The 20,000-nt window shown below is 43.6% G+C and overlaps 1 protein-coding gene across 2 annotated transcripts in view; it reads left to right on the plus strand.

Moving 5' to 3' along the window:
- clmna (calmin a) overlaps nucleotides 1-20,000 on the plus strand; it is a 58,975-nt gene that overhangs the window by 25,956 nt on the left and 13,019 nt on the right. Inside the window, exons 2-9 of one of the 2 annotated variants that reach the window (XM_063183932.1) lie at nucleotides 1,216-1,277; nucleotides 7,709-7,804; nucleotides 8,831-8,914; nucleotides 9,022-9,114; nucleotides 11,465-11,679; nucleotides 15,239-15,432; nucleotides 16,181-16,263; nucleotides 16,694-19,312. In XM_063183932.1, the coding sequence (XP_063040002.1) occupies nucleotides 1,216-1,277; nucleotides 7,709-7,804; nucleotides 8,831-8,914; nucleotides 9,022-9,114; nucleotides 11,465-11,679; nucleotides 15,239-15,432; nucleotides 16,181-16,263; nucleotides 16,694-19,312 (3,446 nt within the window). The remainder of the gene's footprint in view (nucleotides 1-1,215; nucleotides 1,278-7,708; nucleotides 7,805-8,830; nucleotides 8,915-9,021; nucleotides 9,115-11,464; nucleotides 11,680-15,238; nucleotides 15,433-16,180; nucleotides 16,264-16,693; nucleotides 19,313-20,000) is intronic. The other variant, XM_063183933.1, reaches the window with a different exon arrangement.

Below are 20,000 nucleotides of genomic sequence, written 5' to 3' on the forward strand. Positions count from 1 at the left end.
AGGAAGAAAAGAGAGAATGTTTTATTCATCGAATGTGAACTTTTTCCCCCTCGGGCAGAACAGAACACATACGCAACGTAAATAGCTTGGCTGCTTGCCAAAGAACCTCTCAGAGAGTTGTACAAAGTAAAATATTTATGTCACATTTTCACTCGTATCGAGACTAAACACATTAGTCATATAGTTATTGTGTGATTGATTCATAAGGATTGCTCCACGCTGAGAAGTTACAATGCACAAGTGCACAGTTCCACAGACACACACACACACATGCACACACACACGAATACGCTCACCCACACACACAAATACACACACACACACACACACACACACACACACACACACACACACACACACACACACACACACACACACACACACACACACACACACACACACACACACACACACACACACACAACACAAGCTTGTGCGCATAGGGAGCAATTAGGCAGTGACGGTAGGAAGAAAGCAGACTACAGTACAGTCGCCGCTAGCTAGCATGGTCCTGTCGTTTGAAGCAGCAGCTAAAGACTCTGTAGAGTAGAGTAGTGCCTATGTATGCCTGGCTGGCTGTTTCGATGCTGTGTTTACAACAGCGGATGTGCAGGAACGCAGTGCACCCCAGGCATTGAGACTAGGAGACTGGTGTATGGGGAGCTTGGGTGTATGGGGGTTGAGTGGTGGGGGTCAGCAACTTGCCTTTCGAGTTTGATTTTTCTGTTGTAAATGTTGTGTTTCGTACTCAGTTTAAGCCCTTATAATACAGTAAACCCTTAGTAGACTAACATATGGTATCTTAAAGTGAAGAATGATTCTGGGTATTCACACTCAACTCAAGACTACTTATGTATGGAAGGAAGAATTAGAGTTTCCAACTTAAAGCAGTATGCCACTATTTTGAGGCTTAATACAGTTAAAATCGTTGGCCAGGGTTTATAAAGGTGTGTTGCATTTATGCCTCATGTTAAGCGTTGTCTTGCTTTAAGACAACTGAAAAGATGGAATATGTCGCTAAGCTAGTGAAAGTCAATGGATCCGTGTTATAAGACACTTTACCACCTTTATAAACCTTGACCAACGATTTGAACTGTATTAAGCCCCAAAATAGTGGCATATCCCTTTAACTGACTGGCTGGAAAAAAATAATATTGAACTCAACTTGAAAATCAACTAAACCATTGGTTTTTGTTTTCTGTTTTTGTCTTACAGTGGAGCGCGAGATGGTACAGAAGAGGACATTCACCAGATGGATCAATTTACACCTGGAGAAGGTAAAAACGTGGTCAGAAACCCAACACCACCCCTCCTGCCTCATGGTTTCTGTTTACACTGACCAACACTAGACTTTGCAGCATGTGACACTTGCTAGTGGAGTGTGATGTTATTGTTGGGCTTCATGTGTGTGATGTGTGGGATGTATGCATGTGAGGCTACTGTACTGTAGCCTCATTATCATCGACTTTCAAATATCTTTGAGACTTGGTCTGACCAAGACCATAACAATTAATGTTTCCCAAATGGCATGGTTTGACTCGCCTCCCTAGATTTGCTACTGGTTGACTGGTATCCGACAAAGTGGGTGGAGTTCCCGTTTTTTCGGGAGATCAGAAACAGTATTTACATTGCTCTTGGCCTGACTAGAAGCAACGGCAAAGGGTTTGCGTCACTAGGTGGTCGTGGCCTGGCTAACTGTACTGTGCTGTCTACTCTGCTCTACAGTACACTACATTACTCTGCTCTGCTCTACTCTACTCTACTGTGCTCTACTCTACTCTGCACTACTCTGCTCTACTTTATTATACTCTACTCTACTCTACTCTACTCTACTCTACTCTACTCTACTCTATTGTACACTACTGTACTCAACTCTTCTCTACTGTACTGTACTGTACTGTACTGTACTCTACTCTACTCTACTCTACTCTACTCTACTCTACTCTACTGTTACTCTACTCTACTGTTACACTACTCTACTCTACTCTACTCTACTCTACTCTATTGTACACTACTCTACTCTTCTTTTCCCCACCCCACTAATCACTTACTAACTGAATTACTTTATCCAGTGACACTATCATAGTAATGTCATCATTGTTTCGTTTCAGAGCAGAACAGAGGCGAGCTGTTTTCCACTCTGTATGGGCCTCAGTGGTCTAGTTACTATTGGGACTGTCAGAAGGGGGATGTATATTCTTGCCTTCTCTATGCATTATTCATGCAGGTAGAGCGAATGTCAGCATGTATCATAAAACATGTATTACATAAAGATGGAAAAAGAAATCCACGTTGCGCTGGTGCTTGTTCGGCTTTCTTCCTTTTTTACTGTTTTCTGACCGCAGCTGCAGCTTGATGCTTTATTATTATGCTATTGTTTACTTGCAGGTTTGCATAACTAAAGATATGATGCACTCGCATGCACGTGTACGCATGCACGCACGCACGCACGCACGCACGCACGCACGCACGCACGCACGCACGCACGCACGCACGCACGCACACACAAATGATGCTCCGCTCTGGTGAGAGGCAAGAAATCATGGATGCGACACGTGCGCATTGTATGCACACACACACACACACACACACACACACACACACACACACACACACACACACACACACACACACACACACACACACACACACACACACACACACACACACACACACGTAAACTGTACACACCCAGATTGTAGTGCAGGTCTAAGGTTTCAGACAGCCTGCGCATGGCAACACCAGTTGTGTAAGGCCGGGTCATGGAGCACTGCCTGAGAACAACAAGTGATGGATGCTTTGTCTTGCCAGGCACAAAGAGCCTCTATCTATTCCCTCCCATTACACAGCGCTTGGCATCTCATCAAGACTGCAACCCACTAATTAACAATTACAAGTTTGTTTGTCTGGTCCTCACAGTGGGAAAAATGTGACGTCTAGCCTCCGCAGCAGCCAACATTCACTGCAGACAGTCCCACCTATCTCAGCTATCCGTAACAATAATTGATTGTTTGTTTCGAGAGAAGAAGGAAACAAATGACGATGTAAACAGAGGAAAGCTACAGAATGTGATGTAGCGGTCATGGGATTTTGGGGTCATGCAGCTGGTCTCTGTGATGCTGAGTGTTTTTTCTCTCTTTTCCATGTGTATGAACTAAAGTGCAACCTTCCACTGGTTTGTGCAGCTGGTCATTGTGGTGTTAAGGTGTTTTTCTCTCCCCTCTGTACATATGTACTGTATGTATGCAGTGCAACCCTACGCTGTTTTGTGCAGCCACTATAGTGCTGAAGGTGTTTTTCAGGGCTTAGCATGCAGTTTTTGCTCACCGGCCATTGTGACTAGTGGTTTTCCAGATTCACTAGCCATTCAGCCTTTCTACTAGCCATTTTGTTGTCAGCATTTTGAGTAATAATATGGTGCTGTTGTTTGGTTGTCACTGTGGGTTGGAAGGTGTTTTCCTCTCTCCTCCTTGTTAACTGTATGCAGTACAATCCTTGACTGGTCAGTGTACACTGTATTCCCCAAGATGTTCCACGAACTCTAAACTTTTGTGGAAACGTATTCCCGTTAAAGTTTTAGTTTTGTGACCAAATGTTTTATGTAAATACTACATACATGCATGCATATGCAGGACACAAAATCTTTCAGAAGATGATCAAAACTTTGAAATGACTGAAAAGATTGAAAACTTTAATTCCATAATTAGATTTTTAGTTTTTAGCAGCCCAAGTCAAGTATGTACTCCAAACTCTAAAATGCACAGAAACAATGGTTTACACAAAAGATTTGAGTTGAAAACTAAAACGTTTGTGTAAGTCTTACATAAAATCAGACATGTTATGTGAAAACAAATGTTATGAGAAAAAATAAAATCTTGAATGTTTTAGTAGCTGCTACTCAAAGATCTAACATGCTCCATTGACATAAATATTTCGAGAATGGTGCAAAAATCAATGCAATTAGTACTAAGCAGACAGTTAAAATGTTTAAGTAAACAAGCACAGCATTGTTTAGCTATATTGGCTCTAAGTTTTTGATTCCAAAATTAAAAGTTTTATGTTTTCCCATTTTAGAGCCCAAAAAAAATCTTGGTTGGTTTATTGATTGGTTGGTTTATACTAATGCACTAGGCTACCACCCCTCTGTTTAAACCAAATATAACATGAGCTTTAATTCCACAAACATGAACAATGCTTTATATCAAGTTTTTTTTTAATTTTGTTCCATGTGGTTGACAAACAAAAACAGTAGACAATAACACAACAATCATACAATACACAACAATCTAAATCTAAATCTAAAATTTAGACCACACAGTCAACAGTCAATATATTACAAAAGAATCAACCTCAACACATTAGGCAATTTAGTCATTTATTTGTTGTCCATTTCTGAATCTTTTATTAGGAGTTGGTGGCTGAAGGAGATCCATATAGCCTAACTTACAATAACATTTCTCCCAAAATAGTGTCAGACTTCACAACACAGTCAGTTGTTTATCCTTTGGAGTGTTGAGTAGAGCTGATGGATCATAGAGTTCTGGTGGTCCCATATCAGCTGCCTGTGGAGCATAAATAGGCCTAATAAGTTTAAGGCTTTCATGATGACTTGTTGGATTAGGCCCCTACAGCATGATTGCTACACTGGTTTATACAGAAGTTCAATATGCAATATGTCATCATGAAAATGCAACGCATCACTTGCAAATACACTGCAGATGTATGATACAAGAAAAAGATTTGTATGAAAGGCCTACACAGTGCTAGCCTAACTAGCAGTAGCTAACATTCTAAGCTAAGTTGCTAACAAAACATACACCCAGTGTAGCATCAAGAGCACCTAATGTCACACACAGCAACATAGTAAACTACTACACATACACACCAATACACTTTTATGGGTCTTTTCTTACCTTGAAGTGAGGTTGATAGACACATTTTTCCATGCCAAGTTGTCAGTTGTGGTTTGATGGTCACATGGGGCCTCATTTATAAAACTTTGCGAAAAAATGCGCCAAAAGATGGCGCACGCACGAAACTCAGGATGTGCGTGCGCAAGAAAATATTCAGATTTATAAAGCATGGCGCACGCACGTTCCACGTCGATTTCCCTTTATAAATCCCAACTGACTCTGAAGTTGCGGCAAATGTGCGCACCTGTGGACACACCCATAATTATCTATGAATATTCAGTGAAACGCCCAAAATGAATATTTATATCCGTGGACGGCGTGCGGAAAGCAGACGAGATAGCCTATTTATCACATGTGGAGCAAACAGTTTTATTAGATAGGCCTAGAGAACGTTGGGCAATGTGGAGCAGTTAAGTTTGGGAAGTCGTAGGCTACAAAAATAAAACCTTGAATTGCAGCATGTGGATGGTTATGTTGACAAAAATCACGCTATAGGGCCTACCAGAAGTAAAAAATAAATAAAATAAGGATGGTATGGACATGAACCTGTCAAGTCATGGACATGTAGGCTAGTATTAATTGAGTTGTGAACAAAGGGAAAAATAGCTGCGTCAAGGAAACATCTCACATGGCATGTCCCCATGTGAAATTCACCGGTAGAAAATCTATTCGCTGTCTCATCGCACCTCATATGCACCGGGTTTAAACTTTTTTCAACAATTGCCGTTGGTCACTGCGCGCAGCTGTCTGCTTTCAGTTCAAAGCGACGCCCCAACTGTCGATCGACATATCCACAGACAGCATGACATAGGCCTATGTGCATTTTCTAGTCTGTATTTATTAAATGTGTGTATTATAAACGTACATTATCAGTGTATAAGACCAGCTGTCAAATGCACACCTCTGCTTTGATGACGAATAACCGCATGGAAAACAAATGACATGCAACAAGAGAAAGCTGTCCATTAGTATGGCACTTGCGCTTGCCTGTATGGCTGAGAAAATCAACCATTACAGATGCACTTGGGACTCGAGCAGATGATTCTGCAACTGGCTTAAATGTTGACGTAATTCCTTGCAGACTCGGAACACTTTATAGCCTATATACCGATACGATTATAGCCCGATACTGGAAAGGTCCGTGGTTATTGTTAATATAATGTAGGGTATTTCCAAATGTAACGTAGGCCTATCCTAAACGTACAATTTGAAGCGTCTATTACATGCATGTGGCTACGGATAGGCCTGGTAGACAGACTGGCCTACTTATTATTTTCCACCATTACCAAACAACAAACAACCGCGTTTTCGTTGCGAACTGGATTAACTAATGTTTAAGTGGCTATCGTGACACGTGACCTTTGATTTTTTTCTTCAACCAATTTCGGGTCGTTCTTCCAGCTACCTCCCGAGGTCGCGCTTTCCGCGTTTGGTCTTTTGTTTAGTGCCTACGCATGGGTCAAACTTTGCGTGGAGCTACGCATGTTTACCGCCAAGTTCTTTTTCTATAAATACCAAACCTTGCGGTGAACTTGGCGTGCGCAGTCTTTTGTGCGTACGCACCCGTTATTAATGAGGCCCACGGTGTTGAGTAAATATACCCCCCATTGACAGATTCACCATTTTTAGAGAAGTTTGTATTTTATGTTACATTTTAATAAAATAGGGTTTCTATGGTTCTGACATGGATGGGTTCTTCTTTACACAAAGCAGAAGCTGGTAAACAATTAAAAAAACAACTAAAACAACCAAAAAAGTGAGTGAGCCAGCCTTAGGATTCGAACTCTCAACCTCAAGATAAGGACATGCCAATATGGCTATATGCAGAGGACTATCCCCTACACCACTCAACTGCAGGTTTTGTATTGGTAGAAAGTTAGCCCTGTTTGTTAGAAAGTATTGGACTTACTCATAATTAACAGTCAAATGTGTTTCACACATACTTTCCACTTCAAATTCGACCAACTGACATCATACCAAAACAATGATGTTTGAATGTGATTTTTTTTTTTTTACTAACATCCTGTGCTGGGAATCGAACTTGAAACCACCATGTTTTGAGGCCAACTGCTTAACTGTTAGTCCATGACTGCCCAAGCCCAACATGCTGACATCCATAGTCTCATATCTCAGATACTGTATAGTTCCAATTGACATGATTTAAAGAATTTGTAACTTTCACAGTTTCGCGAAAAATAAACAATAGATATCTACTTGAGTGTTTTTTTATTGGTAATACAGGATTCAAACCTGCAATCCTCTGATCTTGTGGCCATTCCCCTATCCAGACCACAGCAACTCAAACATTGTCTTGCTTTACCGAAGCCTTTTTCTTTTGTAATTTCGCTCAAAACTAAATGTGAAAAATATTGCTAATTAAAGCTGGAGTCATGGATCTGGTGGCCATCTGAACATTTTCATACCATGTTCTAGGAAGTAGGTAAGGTTATCTCCATGTTGGGGATTGAACTTGCAACCTTTGAGGTTGAAGACCAGCTGTTTAACCACTACTCCATGGTCGCCTCAGCTGTTGTCAAGACATCTAACCACTCATATGCCAGATAGAGTTCCAATTCAAAGACATTGTGTTAGGATGTCAGTTGTACTTAAAAACACAATGCCAGAGTTAATTTATTGGTACCTGAAAACCTGTTGAGAACACCTAAAATGTGTATGTCATCTGGACATTTTTGCTATATTGAGTACTACAGCGTAAACTTTTCTAGTTCATTGTACTGTTGGGGAATACAGTGTAGTGCTGAAGGTGTTTTTCTCTCTCCTCCTTGTGTATGCAGTGCAACCCTCCACTGGAGGTTCATGACCTCTTTCGGGACATCCAAGATGGACGCATCCTGATGGCCTTGCTGGAGGAGTTGTCCGGCTGTAAACTGGTGAGAATCAACAACATGTCACATTAAAAGCAGGGCTTTGAACCGGTTCAAGGAACGAAAACGAAAACCAGGAACTTTTTGTATTTTACAGGGAACAGAAACGAAACCGGAAACGTTATTATTTTTTATGTTCTGGAACGGAAACACTTATTTAAAAATAATGGTAACCGGTTAATACCGGTTAATACCGTTCCTCAAAAAAAAAAAGTAATTATTTTCCTGTGCACGTTACCACATGACGGCTGAGTTTCACGTCCTGTGTGACATCAGACATTCTTTGACTGAATGGATTGAGAGCTGTGGATTACAAAGTCTCCACTCCACATCTTAAATAAGATAAATCAGTGTCATACAAAAGGGCAGAGTTTCCATTGCATCATTGTAAGATATTGCAGAGAAGCGTGTGTAAAGCGCACCGAGAATGTTCAACGTTATTGGGCATCCATGGCCGCTTCAAATATGCACAAACTCACAATGTCCATCATAGCGCTCCCCGTGACCCAAGTCAGCATGGAGCGCGCATTTTCATCATTGAGGTTTATTCTCCGCTTAGGTCGTCCCTGAATGACAAAATTCTGGAGGATATTCTTTTCATCCGCTTGAATAAACAGTTTGGAAGTAGGCTGACTCATTTGCACTTCCGTCTTTCTTGGTTAATTAACGTAGCGAAACTAACCGTTCCGGGAACAATATTTTTTTGTTCTAACCGGTTCGGGAACGTCAATTTATTGGTGGAACTCATAACCGGAAACGTTATAATTCCGTTTCTGTTCGGAACGGAACGTTTGGAAAAAAATAATGGTTCAAAGCCCTGATTAAAAGTCACATCCAGTTGTAGTTGTATTACTGTGGATTTTCAGATGTTATTTCCCCGTTTAGTTCAACGTCCGAATAAATTAATATCTGAAGTAAATTAATCATAGATGTCATAGATGGCAAAAAGTTAATTTTTGAATGGATTAAAAAATGAATCAAGTTCAGGTAGCCAACGTGAATGTATTAATGGACTTTCATTTTCTGTTTCAGCTCCATGGCTTCAAACCGTCATCCCATCGCATCTTCAGGCTGAACAACATCGCCAAGGTCTTGTCCTTTCTGGAACAGAGAAACGTGAGTATCCTTGGCACATGTCCACATGCAGAGGGCCTTTCCGTTAAGACACCACCCGCCTTTCTCTAACACAGGTGTATGCTCTCTACTCTACTCTACCTGCGCAGGTAAAACTGGTCAGTATCGATGCTACGGATGTCGCCGATGGCAACTCCTCCATTGTTCTGGGCCTCATCTGGAACATTATCCTCTTCTTCCAGGTAAGGAGGGAGGGAGGAGGGTGGAAGGGAGGGAGGGAGTGAGGGAGGGAGGGAGGGGTATAGCACTGTGGAATGCACCTGAGGCTGGTTCTAGAGTCTCTTGTGGCATACTATGAACATGAAGACACCTGCACATGCAATACACTGTTGATATGGTGGAATATACCACAAACAATAGAGACTCCTGCCCATATGATACACTGGTAAATAGAATACAATGCATACAGTACAATGCCTTTGTCACTATACATCTGGAATGCACCTGAGGCTGGTTCTAGAGTCTTTAGCACAACACACTCAAACACACTGGCAAAATGTGGAATGCTATGAACATGAAGACATCTGACCATGTAGTACACATGTTGATATGGTGGCACACATGCACCACAAAGACTCCTGACCATATAGAAAACAATGCAATACAGTGCAATGCCTTTGTCACTATACATCTGGAACGCACCTGCGACCATCTCTACTCTAGCATAACACACTCAAACACACTGGAAAAATGTGGCATAATATGAACATGAAGACACCTGCACATGCAATACACTGTTGATATGGTGGCATACATACACCACAACCAATAAAGATTCTGGTAAATAGAATACAATGAATCCAATGCAATGCCTTTGTCACTATACAGTATATGTGTACTTGTACATCTGTAGTTTACCCTACGCTGTCTCTTTGGAATAAAACAGTGAAACACACAGATAAAATGTAGCATACACTATCAACATGAAGACACCTGCTCATTAAATACTCGTGTCCTACATCAGAAAAAAACACTTGTAACACTGGTACAGTACATACAAAGTAGAATAGATTGAATGTAGAGCTGCATATGTGCACTATACTGGATGCATGTACAGTAAAGGTTATATATTATATGCGTACACCTGTACAATGAGATATAGAAGCTGTTTACACGTACTGTATATTTTGTATATTTTATATTTTGCATACTGTATATTTTTGACAACATTGGTTTTGGCCTCTCATTCACATGTAAGCAGAGTTTTAGAATGCTGAAAATATCTAAAATGCAACTGTCACAATGCAGTTTTTCAAACTGATAATCTAACAACAATCCAAACCGTTTGGATTGTAGGCACATGTTCAGGAGCGGGTTGTAATTTAATATAAAGAGGCGGCCTGATTCCTTGACACGCAACTTGAACACTGACCCTAGAGACCACAACAGTGAAATCCCCTTTAACAAGTTAAAAACAAAGCAAATGCACATAGTAAAGCTACACAATTTGTAAGCTAACTGTTTATCGTATTTTGTGTGAGAACAATGTGCTGCCCTTGGCTTGCTCTTTTCTGCCCTATTATAAAGAGCGAGACACGAAATATTCCATTTTGGTCCCCCCTCCTCTTCCTCAGTTTTTCAGCCCTCCTCTCATGTTCTCTCTCTCTTTCTGGTATCCTAACCTCCCCTTAGCTCAGCACATTTACTCACCTCTCATTCCTTCTCTCTCTCTCTCTCTCTCTCTCTCTCTCTCTCTCTCTCTCTCTCTCTCTCTCTCTCTCTCTCTCTCTCTCTCTCCGCGTGCGCGATCTGCAGTGCTGCAGATTCTGTAAAACCCAGTCCATGGTTTATATTACATAATGCACATCCAGGGAACTCGGGGATCAAAGGATTTTTATGTGTCGACTTTTCTATATGTGCCGGATATTGAAGGAAAAATCGAATGTCTTGTCTCCAAAAGTAATCACAGATAGGCTGTACATGAGCCTGAGGGACTTAATAGTAGCTTTGATAACAGTGAATACCGACAGTAATACAGTAAGACAGAGAAGAAAAATCAAGTTAGACATCCTGCATTGAAGTACATTTTTATCGTTTTGTCCAATGACAAGATCGAATAAACATTTGCAAATGGTCATATACTGCATGGAAATACGTATGCAAAGGGTGGTCATCATCAATATCACAACCACCAGCACCAGCACCATCATCATCATTATCATCATCAACAACATCATCAATATCACCACAGTCACCATCACCACCACCACCACCATCATCATCATCATCATCGTCAGCCACATTTACTACGTTTACACAGTAATGGTATCTAACAAGGAGACAGAACACTGATCTACAGGTAGATACCATCTCTGTGTAAACGTAGCAACCATCTCTGGTTTACATGATGTTTTTTAATTCCGAATTAAGAGGTGTTTACGTGATTCAAAGCGGAATTAAGCTCTATATTCTAAATTAAATGTTTCATGTAAACGTAGCCAATGTCATTGCCATTTCCGTTGTCACCATCATCAGCATTATAATAATAACCCCGCCGCCCCCTCTACACCCCCCCTTCTTATGCCTACCCAGATCAAAGAGCTGACTGGGAACATCAAGAGCCAGTTCCCGTCCTCCTCCAGCCTGTCGTCCCTCCCCACCAGCTCAGACTCGGACACCTCCTACTCCACCACCTCCTTATCCAGCAGCACCACCCCTTCGGAGGAGCGCAGGAGCTCGGTGGCCGCCCGCGACCACGGCAAGGCCATCAAGACGCTCCTGCACTGGGTGCAGAGGAGGACCCGGAGGTGGGTACAGTACAGTACACACTACACTGCCCTACGAAGGCAAAGTGCAGTAACAACGGCAACACTGAAACTGAAAAAAATGCCTTGGTAATAGGTTGGATATTGTAATTACTGCCAATTTGACATAACAATGTCTGTAAAATTGGACACATTTGGACCATAAGGCTTTGTTGGAAGATATAGAGGGTGTTGTGAAGACCATTCAGGGCTCCAGACTAACTTTTTGCACTGGTTGCACTGGTGCGCCTAAACATTTTTTTTAGGTGCACCAGCACAAAATTTAGGTGCACCCAAATGTTTTCACCACCCCGTACACACACGCACCTGAGCTTTAAAAAATATTATATTATATTATATTATATTATTATTATTATTATTATTATTTTAAAAGACTTCCATGTGCTATAGGCTAGTCTTCCAAATGTGCTCCTTATAAAAGACATGACAGTAGGCTACCTAACTAACACATCTTGGCTACAAGCAGGGCTCTGCATTAACACCAGCCAGTCAACTGGCCAAATGCTGGTGAAATTTCAGTTTGGCTGGTAGAAAAGACCAAATTAGTAGCCTTTTAGTCAGCATGTGTTTGACTAGTAAGATCAACATACCAGCCTTTTCTGCAGATAGATAGATAGATGGATGGATAGATAGATATGTTAAACAAACCCTGCTAAAAATGTCATGATTTTTAAAATCATTAGACACAAATAGCCTAGCCTATGTTTACAGTGGAATCTGAGGTGAATTGGGTTTGGTCTATTTCCCCGTTTTTGAGCGCTCTCCCTCTGCATAATGATATACCACTATCTTAGCAAGTGCTACGAACAGACACGACAGCACTAGTGCGCTCGCTCTCTCTCTCTCCCTCTCTCTCGTGCTGTCTCGAGGTACATGAACGATGCCTTGCCAACTGATAGGCAGTAGCCTATGTAGCCTGCCCTAGTCGCTATCAAAAAACTCCCGACAGACTAGCGCGTCACCTGTTGTTTGGCCAGGTCTGCACGCGGCTGAAATGGGCAATTATCCGCGCACCCGTCTGCGTTTTTGTGTGCCTATGTTTAATATCCGCTCAAGTCATTTAGTTTTTCCCCGTGATTGTGATTCTCTCGTGTTTAAAATGTCCTCAAGTCATTTTGCTGTTTTTACCGTGATTGTTACTCTCTCGTCCGTTGCAAAACTCGCCTGGTTGAGAACACAAAACTCGCTGGCACATGTGAACTCGGATGGTTGAGCGAAGTCGAACATTGTATTCTGAAACGTCGGGCTGCCTGTGAACGAGGAAGCTACCGGTAGTTCAGCGGAGTTGAAGGAATGACCGCATCGACACGTTTTATTGTGTGATGATGGTGGGCCACTACTGTAGAATGACTATCAATTTTATGTCCATTAAAACGGTTGTTTAGTAATTGATTTTGTTCTACTGATGACTGGTCGCACCGGTGCGCCTAAAAATATTTTTTAGGCGCACCATTGAAAAAAATGGGCGCATATGCGACCAAATTGGTCGCACTCTGGAGCCCTGCCATTTTCACAAAAGTTGACAAAATATGTAGTTACTACACTTTGCCTTTGTAAGGCAGTACAGTACCACTTGGGGATGCTTTTTATCCAAAATTTCAGAGACCTATTTAGGTATAATAGTCCATTGGTTATAGTCTCTGGATAAATGTGAGGTTATAGGTACCGTGCTCAAGGGCACCTCAGCCATGGATTTGGGCAGGGGTGGGGAACCTATATCCAGAGGGCTGTTTTATCCGGCCCCCAATATAATTTTAACGTTATGCAGCTTCATATGAAATATGACATATTTTGTAAAGGAATCTTAGAAATTACTTTTGCAATGCAATTAAGTTATATTCGGGGGACTTAGAGAAGGAGGGGTCTGTTTTAAAGGTGGCTGCCTTCAATACAGGCCTCAAGTGCAGGGGGAAAGCCTGGTTTGTGTTCATAGTACGGCCCTTGGGCGAATTTGAAGTGTCCCCTCGAATGAGAAAAGGTTCGCCACCCCTGGATTATGGTATTCAAGGTGACTACAGGATGTGTTTTCCCACACAATTCCCACATATGTGTAAAATGTATGAACAGGAAAGCTAGTCTGTACTCACATGTTGCCAACATATTGCTCTCACACACTTGACCTAAAAACACAATGCATTATGGGATACTTTGTGTGAGATGCCTCTGGTATCCTCTGGCTTACAGGTGACCCCAAACAAAGCCGTCCCATTACCAGAGCTGACCCCTATCTCTGCCCCTATGCTGCAGCAGACATGTGTCAGAGCTGGTTTTAGAGGCTGTGTTTGAGAAATATGCTTTAAAGGCACTATCAGCAAGTTTAGGTGTTTTGTAAACTCACAGCACATTTTTGGCCCCTGCCTGACCTACTAGCTCGTTTATTTCCCATTTACAGTACACTCGGAGAAATCCTCGAGAACAGCAATAGGAGCCTTTCTGTCATGTGCAATGTGCTGACTTGGTGTGTGCGTAAAAGGGGAAGGGATATGCTAGCTTAGATAGCTGCTGAGTTACAGTTTCGGTGCATATTGCTGACTAATTTAATAGACGATGCTTAGTAGTGAGCATTAGCCCAAAATGCTGACCTTTGGAGTCTTGAAGATTTTTGTTCATCCTGCCACCGACTATACGCATCACTGGCCAGAGAGACACAAGTGTCTAATTTTTTTTGTTGGTGTGACAGGACAGCTGCAAAGGAAGCCATGTGAACAATGAAGCGTATCCCTTCTCAACGAAACACTTCGTTAGAGAACGATCAAATAATCTTGAGAAAAAAGGTCTGGACTCATACAGTATTTGAGAAATCTCGTAACCCAATCCTCAGAGGTCAACAACCTCGTATAATCTCCGAACAACGCACACCAGACTTCGGGTGTCATTTGTGTGAACAGGAAGTTGGCCCAAGGGTTGTTGTTTATGTTACATCACATTACACTTAGCAGACTCTTTTATTCAAAGTGACTTGCTGTCACTTTCAGTCCCTGAACATGTGTGGGATTAAGATCCGTTGCTCAAGGGCACTTCAGCCACCCTTCCTTCCTATTGATTTGTTTTTTTTTTTAATTAGTGACCCTATGACTAGGGGCTTGGCCTTCAAAGCAACTAACAAAGAAAGACCTAATCAGCAGTGTACTGTACAATATCGAACCCAGACCTTCTGGGATACCAAACTGGGGCTCTGACCACTACCCCAAAGAGCCAGTCGCATTGGGGTGACAGTCAGAGCGCACCCACAACCCTAGTGATGGCCACTCCATCACAGTGAGGGAATACAGAGTATACAACAAGTAAAGGTGTATGTTGTTTCTCACTGCAAGGCAAGTCTTCCCTTGGACTTTGACCTGTGTTAAAGTCTGTATGTGTATGTGCCAGTATGCTTTCCTGTCTAGCAGTAATTATGATTTATGTGTGTTATTTTGTCAGCTGCTTGACCCCTTCATTTCTACCTGGGGATCAGCACAGTGACTGTATTGTGTGCTATCGTATGTGTCAATAAAGGGGGATCAGTAGAGTGACTGTATTCTATGCTATCTTAATGTGTCAGGTTTGGAGTGGCTGTGGATGACTTTGGGAAGAGCTGGACCAGTGGCCTGGCCTTCCTGGCTGTCATCAAGTCTGTGGACCCCAGCCTGGTGGACATGAGGCGGGCACTGCTGCGCACGCCACGCGAGAACCTGGAGGAGGCCTTCAGGACCGCCCACTACAGCCTGGGCATCCCTCGACTACTAGAACCAGAAGGTCATACAGAATAATATTCATATAAATTAATATACATATACAAATGTAATAAATGCCTGTATAAATAAACCGGTAACTATTCACAGCTTTATAAACATTTTATAAATAATTAACTAATTATCAACAAAATGTTAACAAATGTTTATAAATGGGCAAGAAATACTATGCTAACACAAGAGACACAGCGCAGTTGCATCGGTCCAGAGGGCATGACCAGAGGGCATGAAACCACATAAAACTCACACAGTAGAAGTTGATTCCCACTCCACTGTGCAGACATAGTTTGGTTATTGCTCATTTACAAACATTAGTAAATGCTTTGTTAAATGTTAATTGTCATTGAATGTTAATAACGTGTTTATAAAGCTGTGAATAGGACGTTATTCTAAAGTGTTACCAATAAACCATATAAATATACTTAAGCCTACATACATACATACACATACATTCCTTTTTTTCTTTCTTCCTATAAATCATTGGCTATACTGTTGAACAGGGCAATGCAAACACAAAGATGAAAATGAAATGCACATTCAGTAATAATGATTGGAAATACCTCAACTATGTGAACAGAATCAAAAAGGGTGGTCTGCTCCTTTAATGTACTTGCATGATTCAGTAATGTGTTTGTGCTCATACGCATCTAGGTTGTCAATGTTGTCTTGAATGCTGTAATCAATGTCTGAATCTAATAATGAGTAGTTGATCATTGAGTATAACTGTTTTTATGTTAAATGTGCTCTGACAGATGTGACGATAAGCCCACCAGACCATCAGGTCATCATGACGTATGTGGCCCAGTTCCTGGAGCACTTCCCTAGCCTGGATGAGGTCAGTGCTGTCCTTTCACTGGTGCCTATAAATACATACTGTATACACAGAAAATGTAACAGTGTCAATTTGAACTCTTAGAGTAGTACCACCATGAGTGTTAAATTCGTGTTGAATTAACACTGAAACATTTACTGTCCGGACATCTTAGCGTATTGTGTCTATGAGATGACTGACCACTATGATTTGCTACTGTCTGTGCCATCTTTTGTCACCCTGTAAGTTGTAAGCAGAATGTTTTTTTCATAGAACTCACTGATCCTCCAAACTTGCATAGTGTCATTATAGAACATGGATGGTAGCAAAGTGAAGTGTGCACCTTGTGAGAGTTTTAGAAGTATGTCAATTAAGAGAAGATCAACATAGAGTCACTTTGAGCGTCAGGTTATGTGTGTCTTATGTCATGTGTGATTGTTGTTTTTTTTTCCAGGATGACGTATGCGACGTGGTCGACAGAAGTGGCTCGAAGGTGAGCGTGCGCCTGAACGACTCGGCGGCCCACAACGGCGTGAAGAGGACACACGAGACGTCGTCGTCGTCCACGTTGTCACTATCATCATCCTCGTCCTATGTGGTGAAGCGCGAGTGGGTGAAGCCCCCGCCGAAGATCTTCATCTCCTCCGCTCCAGGCGCACCCTCCAACCACAAGGGGGCCCTAGCTACCCCCTCAGTGCCCCCCAGCGCTACCCCATCACTGCCCCCCAGCACCAGTTCGACGGATGACCGACCATCCCCAACCATCCCTGAGCAGCCGGACAGCACGACCAAAGACCCGTCGGCCTGTACGCCATCCCCCAGCTCCCCTCAGCCCTCGTATGTGGACTCTCTGATCAGCTCGCCAGACTCCTGGTGCGAGGTGGCGGGAGAGGGCGACGGGGAGGGTGGAATCCTACACAACATTCCGGAGAGCTGCAGCGATGGCTCGCTGAATGACGCCGATCTTGTGTGCGACGTAAAAGAACGTGTGATGCTCGACGACGGCAATAAGCCACGGGTACCGGACAAGGGCTTGTGTTTGGAGATAGGAAAGGGCCTGGATGATGGCCTGGACTCGGACCTCTTCATAGACGAGGGAAACTACTCGCTCTGCTCTCTCGACAGTTTACAGGCCAAAACACCCGTGCTTGAGGAGGAGGAGGAGGAGGAGGAGGAGGAGGAGAAAGAATCCAAGCATACCTTAAGTGCCCAAGAGGATGGCAGGATGCCCAAACTAAGTGGCATGGAGAATGGATCAGTCGTTGGCACAGAGGGGAGCCTCCAAACCGAGACTGTTAAGGATTCACAGGCTGATACACCCGACGGGGGATGTGAATCAGGGTACTTTCCCGAGGATAAGGACAGTCCACCGTCACTTGTTGAGGACGACTCAGCCTCTGCGTCTGCATCCGCATCATCCGAACAACAAACGGTTAAGGAGATCAAGGCAAAGAACGACTCGACACGTTCAGACAATACCGGCGATCCTGCAGCAGACCGTCTGCAGTCCTCTATTGCTGAACAAACGGGCTCCGCTGCCACCTCCGCAATAACAACCGACTCAGATCAAGTGACTGATCGCATTACGGATACTAACGAACGCACTGTTGGGCCTCTCCCCTCTGTGTCCGGTAACAGAAACCTGCTCGCATGCAGTGAAAGTGATACGCCCTCTAAGGACGCGCTGCTGCTGCTGCTACCTGCCGCCACTGCAGACCCACTGGAGGAGGAGGAGGAGGAGGTGGCGGCTCAGGAGGGAGACATACACTATGCGGAAAACGTGGACGTGGAATCCATGGAGGACAGCGACTCCTGCGACGTGGAGCGCTTCTCCGTCCACTCGGCGGATTCAGAGGTGATAAGGGGAGACTTACGAGAGGAGGAGACGACAGGCCAGGAGGAAGATGAAGACGAGGGGGAGGAGGAAGACTCGTCGGAGGGGTCCGATGAGGGAGAGATCCGCGTAAGGCCGGACCCATCGTGGGAGGATTCTGAGAGCTCGGGAGTCAATGAAGTGGCCAAATTGGGCTCAAAGAAACTTCCGGAAGCAGAAGCTAAAGTCGGAGATGAAGGTTCCGTGGAAGTGACTGACGGGAAGATGGAGGTTGACAGCTGTGAAGGTGATGGGATCGGGATGGGGAATGTGACGATGAGGTCCGAGCAGAGCACGATGGAGGAGGAGAGCAGCGGCTGGAGCAGTGGGCAAGAGGAGAGCAGCGAAGTGGACATGGGCCCCGACATCACGGACATCAAGACGGACGCCACCAACTCGTCCTCTGAGGACGGCCACGTGGGGAAGCATGTGCTCGCGTGGAACTTCCAGGCCCCAAAATGTCTGCCCGAGGACCAGCTAAGCTGCACGGGCAGCTTGAGCGGAATGGCTAATTTGACTGCGAGCGAATGCGACGGCACAGAAAGTAGTTCAGATTATTACGTGACAGGTGAGGCGCACAGCACGTCAGAGGACATGGCGAACGGCGCGGAATGTAAAACCGAAGATCCACTGACGGGAGTAATGGTGGAGCCCATGTCAGCGGAAACCAGGCAAACAGGAACAGCAAGTGAATCCAGACATGAACCAGTCAACACAGAGATCGATGCAGATGAACGACGGCAAGATGGAGCTTCCCAGGAGACGCAGAGGGAAAGTTCACCCTGCAAAGGCAGCGCAACGCTGGGGGACAAGATCAAAGCCGACAGGGCGGAAGAAGAGGAAGATGCAGAGGAGGATTCACCTGTATCAGTCATCCCTCTGGACCTCGTCTACTACCCACACTACGACGTCCCCATGGGAGAGGTCATGGATGAAGATGCCCTGGAAGAGCCGGGGGCTGATCAAATGGGGTCAGGGTCAGCGGAGGGGGGCTGGAGCCGCGATCTGATTGGCTCAGACAGCGAAGAGGAGGATTATGGGAGTGCGCGGTTGTCACTTAGCGTGGCGGCTCTGCAGCCGGCTCCGGTGCAGGACAGGCTGCCGGGCCCCGACACAGACAGCAGCGACGGAGAGGACCTCTGTGACAATTGTGCTAATCAGAAGGACACAGCAAATGGAGATGGAGAGGTACAAAAGATGGTAAAGCACACATGCATACACACACACACACACACACACACACACACACACACACACATACAAATACGCACGCACACGCACACACGCATGCAGGCACGCACGCACACACACACACACACACACACACACAGACCTACACAGACCTAACCCAGAGCAGTTAATTATGTTCTCTGTCAGCTGTTTAACAAATGGCTATAAAATAATGTCTCATCCAGCTGAAACCAAATGTAATTCCATTACAACTTTCATTAAATAACACAAGAATAATACAAAACAATTATTATTTCAAAATGTATTGTCAATTGCTAAGCGAAGGATTTTCAACAGAAATATTATCAACATTATAAATTCATGTGGCTATGCCACTGTTGTGGGCAACAACAAAATCGCACATCTTTGAGGAAAGAAATAAAAACCGTTTTCAATCGCCACAGTGCTTGTAATAACAATAGTAACACTATCCATTAGGATCTGTGAATCTAACGGATCTCTTTCTCAACAAGTAATTGAATGACAAAAATAAGTAAGCCTTCATGAGATCATAGCTTTTCACCATGAGCACAGCATGATTACGTGACTCAGACTATCAATGATTGGAGGCAAAGCACTTATAGCCAGCACGTGGTCAGGATGTCCCTTATTTTTAGCACAGTTAAATAGAGGAAATGACATTAAATGACATAATTAT

The sequence above is a fragment of the Engraulis encrasicolus genome, chromosome 19, assembly GCF_034702125.1.
Source record: "Engraulis encrasicolus isolate BLACKSEA-1 chromosome 19, IST_EnEncr_1.0, whole genome shotgun sequence".
Taxonomy (NCBI): domain Eukaryota; kingdom Metazoa; phylum Chordata; class Actinopteri; order Clupeiformes; family Engraulidae; genus Engraulis; species Engraulis encrasicolus.